The 13,949-nt window shown below is 39.0% G+C and overlaps 1 protein-coding gene across 11 annotated transcripts in view; it reads left to right on the top strand.

The window, feature by feature from the left end:
- GPHN (gephyrin) overlaps window positions 1–13,949 on the top strand; it is a 306,435-nt gene that overhangs the window by 286,137 nt on the left and 6,349 nt on the right. For all 11 annotated transcript variants that reach the window (XM_064460104.1, XM_064460108.1, XM_064460105.1 and 8 more), the window contains 2 exons: window positions 9,127–9,214; window positions 11,211–11,284. In XM_064460104.1, the coding sequence (XP_064316174.1) occupies window positions 9,127–9,214; window positions 11,211–11,284 (162 nt within the window). The remainder of the gene's footprint in view (window positions 1–9,126; window positions 9,215–11,210; window positions 11,285–13,949) is intronic.

The following is a 13,949-nucleotide window of genomic DNA, read 5'->3' as shown; positions in this document are numbered from 1 at the left end:
TCATAAATCTAGGTTTTCCTCATTAAATTGACTACAGAGACCAACCCATTAGAATCTTACACTATACTCTACACATCCCAAAAAACCTACAATCTTTAAAACATGTTAGATAATGTGAAGAACATGATACAGACTCTCTGCTTTATCAGAAGTCGCTTAGAAGCTGGAATCTACCAGCAGGTGATCAACCTGGAATACCTCATATAAGTCCATTTACATATCATTGCTAATAGCCTAAATCTAGAGAACACATTAAATGAGCCTGTGGGCTCCTCTAAGCAGTGCTGGAGCAAGACTCAACAAAAACAACCCTTAGAATAAAGCCTTGCTGCCCAAAGCATGAGCAATAAGAAAATGCATCTGCTTACAGAGCAGGAGAAAATGCAATGGGCATTTTCTTACACTAAAAAAACCTTTGTGCTCAAAGGAATATAGTCCAGTATTGTAGAGACAAATGAAGTTCTAATTCCTTCCATTGACTAACAAAAACTTGACTTGCTGGTCTTTCTGTTCCTTCTCTTCGCTTATTCCTAATAAACTGTACTTTACTCTTGAAGAATTTGTATAATGCCTTAGTAAACAAAAATGTTTACATTTTCTAAAGAATAGCTATTTTATTTAAGACATAGCTGATGACAGGGAATTTTAAAAGAATTATTTTATATTGTCTCTGACCTGTGGCTTCCAAGTAGTTTCTCTTCTAGAGACAGACATTTTTCCAAGTGACTAAGTTACAATTCTGTAAAAGGTGCAGCTTTACAGAGGAAACTGTCATTTTGAGGCATTGCCTTTAGGGACTACATTTCTACTTGTCATAGAGACATCCATATTGTAGTTCAATAGCAGCTACACCAGTTTACAGATGGGATGAATTTACTTAAAATTCACTTAAAATTTATTTAAAATTTACTCTACTTATCATTGAAGCTAAAGTAAAATAAAAAGGTAAGAAATTTCATTATAACAATACCATGTCACCATTTGCTTTATATAAGCAACTGGCACCAATTACATCAGTCGTAATATTTTACTTTCAGTTGTGTCAGTACAAGCCTGTTTTCATATTTCATGAGTTCTCTGAAAAAAGTAACTGCAGAATTATGTTTACCCTTCAGACTCACCAATGCACTGTCATCATTACTGATGAGCAATGTCTTTGGCACTGATTATTGTATTGTGTGGTGTAATCTTCAGTCATATTATTTCAACCCAAACCCAACTACAACTGTTGAATATTTTCCACTCCAAAAGTGAAAATGTTTCAATGAATCCTTATAGATTCACTTCCTTCATAAGAAGGAAAATAAAATAGAAGCTATTATCTTTACCCGTGAAATCCCATCCAACTTCTTGGAAAAAGTAATGGGTCTCTGGTAAGTATTGCGGTGAGGTTCGTTGTCCTCAGCCAGTGAAATAGACAGGGATAATTTATTAATTAATGGAAACTAGCTGTTCTTAGGCTTCTTACATTCAGTGGACACACACTAGCCTGGATTTAGAGTGGATAAAGTGCCCACGGGTTAGTACAATGGCACAGCACCTGAAGACAACTGTTATCAAAGCTTTGATCCTGTTCTTCCGGCACCGATGAAAAAAATCTCTACAATTCACAAGCAAATGCTTGCAGATGAATGTACACAAGTTGCAGGCATGAATGCAATACAGGACCTAACCATCAACAATGTGATACCTTCATGTAGGCAAGCGCTCTGTAGTACGTAAGCACCTGGCTTCTACAACATGAGACATTTTCCTGTTGCGCTCCCATGGCTATCTCTTTTTCTGACCTCTCTGGTCTTTTGTCATTCTGGCATATATACGAGTGGGAGTCTTCTGAAACTGTTCATGAAGACAGTGGAGTAAAATACGGTATCACCCAAATGCAGAGAAAAAGTTGAAAGCATTAGGCAGATCTCATGGTATCTTCAGCAAAATAGTTGAAGCTCTCTAATCAAAGTCTCTTTGAGTTTATAAATGTGACTTGAAAAAAATAGTCTGCAAAGTAGTGTTCTTATTTGCAGCAGCATCAACTAAAGGAGCAGCAAAAAGTAACAGAGACAGATTCTTTTATGTTGCTATCAGATAGGCAAAACTTCCATAGTCATGTTGAACAAGCCAGAAGCTACTGCAGTTATTCCAGCTTTCCTCACAAGCTGGCCTATATTCTTAGGGAAAACATACTGCATCTGTTCAAAGTGATGCAGAGAAATACCACAGAAGGTAGAAGGAAGAAACATTATGAGAACATGATGAAATACACTGGAGAATTTTGAAACAAATACAGTTTCAGAAGAGTGCCCATATGTTCCTACATACATCATCAAAATCATATCTTCTTCAGCTTTAGAAAACCATACTAGTCAAAACACAGAATTCCTATTATTTTCAAATATTCCTTCATTGAATTACATTCATTGAATTACTTTGAAACACATTCATAAAATTACATTCAATATTACATTCTGCAGAAGTTGGGTTTTAGTTGGCTAATCCTGATGTGGCATCCATTCACTATTCTGCATCTTGCAAATTACTAATATGCCAAATATTCCTCTTGGCCATGGGGTGAGAAGTGGGTGATAGACTTTGTCTTTATGCCTAGCTGCATTCACCTCTTCGTTTTGAAATCTGTCACCTCAACTGAATGAGCACAAGAAGAAAAAGGAGAGTTAATCAGAAAGGATCAAATCCATATCCCATCTCTCCTGAAACAGAAATGTCACTGAGCTTGATGAGATCTCTCTCTGAGTACAATGAGTACAGTCTCTTGGGTTTTTGGTGAAAGTTTTACTTCGGTAAATTCTTTTTGTTTTGGAGGTGTTTCGTCTTTTTTTTTCTGAAATAGAACTAGAAGCTTGATTGGGATCTTTGCATACAAGGTGAACTTCTAGCAGGTCCTTGTACCTTAGTTAAATCTTTTCTTCTCCTGGGAGATCTGTTTAGCAGAAAAGAGACCTCGTAAGACAAAAACACTGGCACAGACCACTGTTCCTAGTTTGTGTGGGCATAGCCCACATGTGCGAAACTGAGGGTGCCTACAGATGGCATGTAGCCTTTTGAAGTTTACAGTCAACCGCTGTGGTTTAGAGGAGCAGCTGGTCTACTTTGGTCTACAGTGTGATTGGTGTAGGATCACTGTTAGCACTTCAGTTTTCACTATGTGTCCGGGAAACTGTAGCTTCTCTGAATCTGTGAAGAATCATGTCTGAAGGGGTAATTATTTTAGCATATAAGTGAAATACTTGAGATGTTTTCAAATAAAGTAAAACAGGCAAGAAAGGTGATCCAGCTCTGGTTTTGTACTCACTATAGACGCTTCTGCATGCATCTGGTGCGTTATGGTGCATGCATATCTTTCTGTGTCTGTGTCCGGTTTATCTGTAAAGCACTCAGGTTTAAGGTGCTAACTGTGATGGTTTGCGTGCACAAATTTTGCAAGCACAGGTTTCCAGAAGACCTGGGTTTATAAAAGCCTGGGCTGATGCATAGAAGAGTACCAAAATCACAAGTGTTTCTGTTAGTCATCCAACTGTAACAGCTGTGTATGGCAATGAACAACAAGGACTGGAAATGACTGTCAGGTAATGAGGTTAATTTGAATGAATGACACTACTCTGGCAAAGAACTGGGTAGAAATGGTCCTGGAGGTTAGTAATGAACTATGGATTTTGAACTGTGACAGTGGCTTGATAACCCAGTCCTAACTAAATGTTCCAGTTCAATTTTACAGCGATCACTCATTTCACTGCAGAGTGGTGGGTGATGCAGATCACCATTTGTTGTTATTTGTTTTCTAAATTAAATTATAAAACTGAGCAGTTCAATTACATGTATCAAACTGCTGTTGTTAAGGGTTGTACCAGAGAAAAGGCTGACAGATTTATAATTAATGACAGTGAAGCACAACAATAGGATCAACAGAAGTAAATTAACAGATTATTTCTATTTGAAAGAGAAAATAACACTGTAATTTAGGGTACTTCAAAAAATGGCACTTAAAACATAAAGAATTCTTTGGTCTTGACTGTGCTGTAGCTATTTCTTTTGAGAGACAGAAAGGAAATATCTTCTACATGGCTGATGTCTATTCTAATGAGGCTTGCATCATTTTCTTGTTCAAGCTCTTAAGGTCCTGTGTATCTTCAGTTCAAAGACAGCTCAGTAATCAAGTGCTCATAACAATTTTCCACAAACTAGCTTCGATAATCAGAATTTTTCATGAATCCAGAAGGTGTTCCTATTTTGGTATTCTGCCATCCTGCAAGCTCTCTCTTCAAATTAATGAAATCAAGTGGCATGTCAACTGCAATGTCATGCATCTGCTTACTGGATTCTATGCCTGCTGCTGTCACTATACAGCAGAAACCCTCCAACTGATATCCAGACTGTGCTGCTCATTCTGTTCCGTAAAACTCAATGAAGAGAGTCAGGAAATTGAGGTAGTAAAGAAGATACTCTGTTTATCAGACTGGCAAAATGAGCAGAGAATATAAAGATGTACTTAAAAGTACATGGACTTCTTATGCAAAGCATGTCTGCAGCTTCAAAAATGCATGTACAATACACATATTTGTGTAGACACAATCTGCTGTAGGTGGGGATTTCTACTGTTACGAGAAAGTTTGGATTTGTGCATACTAGCCTATATGAATAGTTCTGTAAACTGTATGTAATCGTTATAGAACAAGTTTTCTTAGTTGTATTTACAGAAGATGCTGGGATGTGATATGAAACATACAGAGAGTATAATTTTTTTTATCAATTGCAGCATGTTAGAAAAGCACACTCCCTTCTTTTGCACAATGTCACTCTGACTTTGAAAATCACCAAATGAAACAGAACAGTTTTGCCATCTGGAAATGAGACTTGCCATCAAAATCTACTTTACATTGATTAAGGTATTCACCATTGTATTTGAGCACCTGTTACCATTCTGTCCGTGAAGGAAACAAATCCAAGAATAGCACTTTCACAAGACATTATAAAGGATTTATCATAGTAAATTAGACCGTTACTCTCGCTAATCCAGTGTCCTGCCCCTAGCAATGGCCAAAGTTTCAGCACATAGCTTCTGATTTGTACCCGCTCAGACAGTGAGTGCTATTTCTCAGCTTCATGATGATTTGTCACAGGCCTTTTAGAACAATCTTGTCCTGCTGTGCTCAGATGCCAAACCTATTTTGTCTATTCTTTCAGAATTTAATAGTCTTCAGTTATTTATTCCCTTTCCATGTCAGTCCAAAGGAGAAGCTGCTCATTGTTATACAATAAATGAAATGAGAAGTAGTATCTTGTTATCTGATTATATCACATGTGTCAATATGCAATTTGAATGATAACTCTCTGCATAAAATCCACTAAAGGCAAGGAAAATGTTTGCTGCAGTGTTGATTGAAGATTACAGCAGATGACTCCTATAAGGAGTGTTTTGTGTTAATTGCAGAGTTGTGGAACTACCAGCCTCAAGTAGGATAGAAAGTTAGACAGACCTGAGTGGCAAAAACAATGCGCCAAATACAGCAAAAAGAGAGAGGCCTATCGCAAAGGCAAGGAAGGGAATTCTGTGAATTTCTCCTTTCTTCATAATGAAATCCAAACTAGCATAATCATTCAGTTCATGACAATAAAATTTCTATCACATTTTGGAAGAATTCAATGCATTTTGCAACTATCTAAACATGATATGCAGTGCTGTTAATTGGATAAAGCTTTAGTGGTAGGATTTTTAAATGTCTTGCATTATACAGATGGTAAAGAAAGGGCTATATTATAGAGGTCATTCTATTGGAAATGCTAAAAAAATGCACCAAGTCCAGCAATCTTGAACTTTTTACATGACGTGTAATAAAAACCTGAATGATGAATCACTCCAGTGGTATGCTACCCTCATAAACAAAGTGTGAGTCCTCACCTGGTTTGAGTCTGGACTTAATTTGGGTTTGTTTTTTATTTTCTAGGTAATTTTATACACACACGCTCACATATATATGTATATTCGGTATGTAAGTAGGAGCACTTCCATTCTATTTAACTTTGACAACAGTTAAATACAGACTTATTTGCTTTTTACTGTTCCTTCCATTATTCTTAAACCGCAACCAAAAGCAAGTACACTTCATAATCCATAATTAGGATGTCCCCAGACAGGTGGTCTTGCTACCTATGAATAACTTTTAAATAAATAAGCAGGATAAAATGAAACAGCCTGGAGCAAGCTGCACAAGGTCCTCAGCTGCATCACAACCTAATGAGAAAAATATGCTGAAGGCAGTCTTAGCCTCCTAATAGTGGCATGAGTGTCTGACTGTCATCACGCTTCAGGAAGTCTTATATCGACCTGTGTAATGAATCCATATTCCTTGCGGCACTCCCATCTGCACCTTCATTGGCAAGGATTAAGATCTTAGATCTTCAGAGACTTTTCCTATTACAAACTATAATAATCTTAAGCAATATCTTATTATATACAGATCACTACTTGGGCAACAGTAGCGAACAACAGACTTGCTTCTTTCCTCTTGCCTTCAGCAACTAGTGGAGGCTTGTGCTGGTTTTTGGATAAAATGATCCTGAGATTTCAGAAGGGACAGCTGAGAAAATGTCTCTGTTTCCTAAAGAACAAAGAAGGAGATGGTTTTGCTTGAGTCTGTATGTTTTATATTTTCTCCCAAAGAAAAGAGAGTTCAGCCATTCATTGTAGGCCATTTAGAGTATCCAAGATACCCAGTACCCTAAAGAAAAGTCATGGAGACATGCCACAATATCTGCAGCCACTGTTTCCTTTAAAAGAAATGATATTGTATAATTCTGGTTGATTACAGCCTACACTATGGCACCAGCAATCTGCCCTTCTTTCTGCTGTAGTTTGTTGCCTACCTCTTACAAGGCAATATGACCCTAAAGAGTGGATGTAACCCCACACAAATAGAAAAGTTTTGCAGGATAACCACACTGTGATACCAAAGATGCTGCATCAGTCACTGGACATGGTGGAGAAAGGGTCTTGAGTCTTTCTGCCTGTAAGGCATAACCAGGGTAGAGGACACTTAAGGGCTCTCTGGTGAGGAGATGAGTGTGCAGGTCTGCATGCACTTGAGATATCTACTCAGTGAGGCAGCGCAGTCTTTCTTGTGTCACATAAATTATAGTGCACACAGCACCACATAACGCTAACTGCTGCTTATATTTCACTAAAACATGGGCAAAGACAGGGTGGATAGAGGAAAGGATTGTTCTTTCTGAGACTTTTAGAAACACAGTCTCTGTTAGTCTCTGAAAGATCAAACAGGGCTTGCATAGTATTTCTGATTTTCCTGTTTCCGGTTCGAACCCCAGAATAACTGCAGTGATTCTGTCTTTTAGTGAAATATAGCCAAAGTTCCCAAAGGACAGCCTACATGTCATTTGCAGCCTGGAAAGCCTTGATAGCTGTTGTGGTTTAACCCCAGCCAGCAACTAAGCCCCACACCGCTGCTTGCTCACTCCCCGCCCCAGTGGGACGGGGGAGAGAATTGGAAGAGTAAAGGAAGAAAACTCATGGGTTGAGATAAAGACAGTTTAACAGGTAAAGCAAAAGCCGCGCACACAAGCAAAGCAAAACAAGGAACTCATTCCCTCCTTCCCACGGGCAGGCGGGTGCTCAGCCCTCCCCAGGAAAGCAGGGCTCCGTCACGCATAACGGTGACTTGGGAAGGGAAACACCGTCACTCCCAATGTCCCCCCCTCCTTCTTCCCCCCAGCTCTATATGCTGAGCATGACACCATATGGTGTGGGACATCCCTTGGGTCAGCTGGGGTCAGCTGTCCCGGCTGTGCCCCCTCCCAGCTTCCTCGATGGTGGGCAGGGGGAGAGGCAGAAAAGGCCTTGACTCTGTGTAAGCACTGCTCAGCAGCAATGGAATTATTATCAACACTCTTTCCAGCACAGGTCCAAACTATAGCCCCATATTAGCTACTACGGAGAAAATTAACTCTATCCCAGCCAAAAGCAGTACAATAACTCATAACAGCATTTTGTAATTGTAGTGTGGCATTTAACTGAGGTGCTGTGTTCCAGGTGAAGTCCTTTATACAGTCACTAGCATTATTGCCCGAGTGTTCAATTGCCTTCTAAGAAGGAACAACCTCCTATGAAAAGCTTTCAGGATCATTTAAGTGAAATCATACTATTGAAAGAACATTACATCAGTCGTAGCAATTGGTCAGCTTCTGGTCAGTTCACAAACGTTAAATGCAAGGTATGCATTTAATATATTAGACATTCTTTTGGATTCCTTTGGTCTTGTGGAAGTTGTATTACTGAGTTTCTCCACTGCATGCCTTGAAGCTCTGTATTAGCATCAGTACTGTGGTTAGACAGCTAACGCCCACTTCAAAGTTGCACTTTAGATTTAAAGAAAAAAAAAAAAAAAAAGAGTTAAGGCACCAAAACTAAAATATACTCAGCTTCTGTCCTTCACCTTTGCAGTTATACTCTTTGTATGGAAGAATATCACAGCTCCCCTTACATTGTTTCTCCTGAAGGTAAATAGACACTTGAGCAGGATGGATTGTGTTTTTTCAAGATGAATTGGCTGTACAGCTGGATTTTCTGCAGAACCCTCTAATGGACAAGATAAACAAAGGATTTACTCCCACTTTTCACTGATGGAAGTTTGAAGTGGATTCTTATCCCCATTTTTTGCAAGCATCAAATAAGCTAGACAGGTAGTACTGCAGCCTGCTTGGTGGCCAGTAATTTTCATGGTCAGGTCCTTTTGTATAGTCCTGTCAGTTCATCTAAATCTTAATTTGTATTGCTACCTACTGTGCAAATTACACACTTTTAGACACTTGTATTAGTGGCCTTCAGGCTGAGCCTAAAGTATCCCCATTCCTGTTGCAAAGCTCTTAGACAGGAAGGTGCCAAACGGCGTGGTATTCACTTAATGAGATTGCAGTTCTTGACTTGAATAGAGCAGTGTGGAGCCTTAAGAAGGAAAAGATTTTCTATTATTCTAGAGCTGTATCTCTTTCTTAAAATACATGTGTGTATATACATCTGTATGTGTGCACACAGACCCTTATATACACTACAACTCGTAATAGTTCCGTGCCACTAATCTGTTTGCCTGTTCTTTTCCGTAGCCCAGATGATTTACTGAATGCACTGAATGAGGGTATCAGCCGTGCTGATGTGATCATTACATCAGGAGGTGTATCTATGGGGGAAAAGGTATGCTAAATTTAAGTATGACTCGCTACAATATATGTAAGAATTTCAAGCGACAGTCTGTCTTCAGAGCTTCTACCTTTGTATTAATATTTATTAGAAGGATCATACGGTTTTTTGGAACACTTAGATGTGAGTTAATTAAGAAAATAGTCTTCAGAGCTATCATCGTTCCCTTTGTTCTTATTACTGCACTATAGCAGACATAGTACAACCGGGAAGATTTTAATTCTTGATGTGAGTGATTTGCAAATGCGTTTTTATTTAAGGAATTATTTATGTAGTTATGATGAGGAAGGTTCTTGGTTAATAGCGCATGAAGGCAACAGACTTCTTTTTATTCTTAGATCAAGTAAAATGTAGATCAGATAAAGCTACTTTGAAAAGCAACCTGAGTATATAAATAGCCCTTTCTTACTCAGCAGTTGTTTCCTGAACATGCCAAAGCTATATCTGTTACAAAAATAGTTTTATCACATTTTGCGCCTGATAGTCCTACAGAGGCAATACATACAAGACACAGTGAGCTGATATATTTGCCTTTTGAATCATTAACAGAATTGTTGATTGAGTTCCTGTTGGTAATCCCTGTGCCAAAACCATCAAAGAAAATAGGGATACACAGATGCTGGTGGGGCGTAGATGAACCTGCAGGACATTTATTAATCATGACTTATGCGAAGGAAAACTCAGATTACTTTTTGATCCCAGGCTGAATCTGTGAGTTTGGCAGGTAAAAGAAACATCTCTCCTTTTATAACTAACAGATACTAAAGGCAGTCATTGGGAGATGGCAAACGAGTGCTGTATTTGTCACTTTTCTGAGTAGAAATCATATTGTTGGATACGTCGCGAAAATGGATAACTAGTTAAACGAGTGCCGATTACTTTCAATCCTGTTGTTGTCCTCAGTATTCCTAGAAAAATAATCAAGGACAACTGCTGCTTTTTAAATTGAGAATGTGGCGACATAGTGCAGACACAGAAATGATAGGAAGTGACTGGACTGCTGAATGGTCTTACAGGCATCTATGCCTTCTGGCTAATTTCTCCTCAGTCTGAATTTCAGGCAACGGCATAAAGTCAATAGGCTGACAGTTAGCCCTCTGATACTGAGCCTTCAACAGTTTTAATGAAATAACTGTGAATGTCCAAAAAGTAAATAGAAAGTAAACATGGGGTTAATGCAATCAATAATTGAGAATTCATGCCTGGCTGAAAAGAGTTGTATTTGAACACACACACACACACACACACACACAAAAAAAAGAAAAAAAAAAAAAGAAAAGAAAACTGCTTCAGATTTACTGCTTCCAAAGCGTCTCTTCACAGATGACTGTTATGTCTTTAATCTCACTAAACACAACAGACAGGATACTACATCTTTAAGCACAGCAATTTTCAATAAAGACTAAACAGTGATTCAATTTGTTTTAATAACTGGATCAATTCATGCAAAATCATTTAACTTGAGCTAACACACAAGCCACCCACAGTTTTTCCTTTCTAAGGACTGTTAAACCCGACCACTGTCAATGAGACCAAGTCCCTAAGAAATTACAATAATTACAGTATCCTGGAAAACTATGATTTCTACAGTACAGTAGTGATTTCAAAGGTACTAGGAGATCTCTGCTGCTAGATAGCTTCTATGGCAAAAGTTAAATAACTTGATGATTTTAAGTCTTAACTTGGAACCATAAAGGTTTTTTTCCATCTTTGACATAGAGAATGTTTTAGTTTCAGGTATTTGTGGGGTCCTCTAAGTAAATATATTACTATGTCCTCATGGAGTCAGGTTTGGCACCTAAAATGAGTCTGTTCATCTTTTTAAAATACCTTCTGTCAAATACTGAAAATACCCCACTGGACTATAGCACTTTCGGGATATGAAAAGTCTTTCATCTTCATGTGGTGTTATTTAATTGCTTTGAATGCTTAGATGATGTAAGCCACTTTGATGTTACTTAATCAATTTTCTTTTTTTGATTTTAAACAGGACTATCTTAAACAGGTGCTGGATATTGATCTTCACGCACAGATTCATTTTGGCAGAGTTTTTATGAAACCAGGGTAAGAAATCTTCTTACTTAGGCAGCATAGATGGAGGCTACATTGGGCCAAATATCCTGTAGAAGTGCTTCAGTAGATTTCACTTCTCCACATGTACCACATAGTAGATATATATGGGAAAAAAACCAATATCAGTCCTATTCAGATTAGTCATTATCCTTATGGGTGAAATTACCTGGAACAGAGAGATTATCTTTTATCAGTAAGAGATACGTCTCTGATAACTGTTGCAAATCAGATTTCGGGACCAGGGGGGAAACCAGCATGGTATAAATGTGACCACAGCCTTCCCTATGATCACAGAGCTCAGATATTGACATTGTTATGAAATAACTGGGAAATACAAGGACACTTAACTGCTGGTTTGCATAACGAGCATCTCATTTCACTTAAAAATTTGCATAAGTCATATTCCTACAAACAAGCAATTTCTTGAGAGAGGTGGGATGACAGTAAATTTACAAAGTTTTATCTAACTGGCATATTGAGCACAGTAATTTTAAAGTAAATGCAATCACACACACACACACACACACACACAGAATCACAGAATCCCAGGTTGGAAGGGACCTCAGGGATCATCTAGTCCAACCTCTCTAGGAAGAGCACAGTCTAGACAAGATGGCCCAGCACCCTGTCCAGACGACTCTTGAAGGTGTCCAACGTGGCCGAGTCAACCCCTTCCCTGGGGAGATCATTCCAGTGGTGACTGTCCTCACTGTGAAAAATTTCCCTCTCGTGTCCAATCGGAATCTCCCCAAGAGCAACTTGTGTCCATCCCCCTTGTCCTCTCCATGGGACTCCATGTAAAAAGGGAGTCTCCATCTTCTTTGTAGCTGCCCCTTAAGTACTGGTACATGGGGATGAGATCCCCTCTGAGCCTCCTTTTCTCAAGGCTGAACAAACCCAGCTCTCCCAGCCTATCCTCCTATGGCAGAATTCCCAATCCTTTGACCATCTTGGTGGCCCCTCTCTGGACCCCTTCCAGCCTGGCCACATCCTTTTTGTATAGCAGGGACCAGAACTGTACACAGGACTCCAGGTGTGGCCTGACCAGCGCTGAGTAGAGTGGGATAATGACTTCTTTCTCTCTGCTGGTGATGCCCTTTTTGATGCAACCCAGCATCCCGTTGGCCTTCTTGGCCACAGCAGCCACTGTTCGCTCATGTTGAGCTTCCTGCTCACCAGGACCTCTGAAAACTGTTTCAGCATTGTTTTCCTTTATTGTAGCACAATTAATGAGTCTGGAAGTGTGCTTTGTAGAGAAAATGATAACTACATGTATTGAAATAGAGAGTTCCCTTTCACAGTACAGTAGCAGAAAGATGTCTACAGCCCTGCCTCACTAACCATGGAGTGCGGTTTGTTTGCAAGCTAGGTTGGCATGATCCAGTAACACAAGGCCAAGTGCCGCTTTGCAGAATGATTCCCTCTAGCCCATAGCTTTTGCCAGGGAGCAGAACAGAAAGTGGGTGTTTGCTGTGAAAACAGACAAATACTTTTACTGTCGCTGCATAAAATCCAGTAAAGAACTGCATGTGGGTTTGTGCTTGTGCTGCTACTCCCAACACCTCCCTTCCATAAAAGGTACAAGTGAGTTTAAAGCATGTTTCTTCCTGTTCTGGATGTAGTCCAGGCGTGGAAGTTGCTCACTGCTTCTGTCATACTGCTACAACCAATGTGGAGAAGTCCCAAAAGTGGGATCTGCACTCCAGCCTCTGCTGCTGACAAGAATGGATAACCTGATTTAGAGAATTCAAAATATTAAATTCTGGTTCTGGCTTATCTGAAATAAAATGTAACTCTTTCTTCTAGTGATCCTCTGTAGACTTGTAGCAATAAACTCTTAATAAGTAGCCAGAAAAGCTTTAAGAAGTCTTTATTTTCCCCAAACATCCATTTTCATTTTATGCCATCAGAAAGGTATTTCTTACTGCTATCAAAACATTTGGTCATCTAATCTTACTGAGAATGTAAGCACTCTCAGTTTCATCGGCTGTAGTGCAATAGCAAATACAGTGTCTTAGCATTTATTAATTCTGTCTTAAAAGGCCTTAGATTTGTAATTATCATATTGGGAAAAATTCCCTTGAGTAAGTTCCAAGAGTAAAGCGAGAATTTGTCTTGCATGCCTGTACTTTGATGTTTTGCATGACTGCAGAGTGATACCTGGGATTTACCGTTCCTCCACTTGATCGGAAAGTTGCTCAGCTAATGTAAGGTGGTATCTTGTCTAGCAGCACTGCCAGAAGAGAGTACTGGAAGACTTTATCAATGATGGTGTTGAAATCTCATATGGGAATTCAGAGTCTTCAGTAAATATGAATCAGCAATTAGATTTTTTGTACCTCAGTTTGGAGGTCTGGCACATAGTTCCCTTTATGTTAGAGACATTTTAAAACAGAAACTTCAAACGCCAACTTCCCCTGGTAAAACAAGATATTGATTAGTTCTAGCAGATACAAAACTAGGTAGTAATGATCCAAGTGTGGCAAATCTCCAAAGTTCCTGCTAGTCAGCAAGTATCATCTGCTGACCAGGTGGTAGTTGTTAGCTCAAGAAGAAGCCAAGGAATTCAGCCTAATTATTGCTCCTGCAAAGTATCATTTCTAATGTTTAAAAAGATTATATTAACATAGGTATATGGAAAACTTTTTTTAATAGA

The sequence above is a fragment of the Phalacrocorax carbo genome, chromosome 9 (assembly GCF_963921805.1).
Source record: "Phalacrocorax carbo chromosome 9, bPhaCar2.1, whole genome shotgun sequence".
Taxonomy (NCBI): Eukaryota; Metazoa; Chordata; class Aves; order Suliformes; family Phalacrocoracidae; genus Phalacrocorax; species Phalacrocorax carbo.
This window is presented reverse-complemented; position numbering and strand designations above follow the sequence as displayed.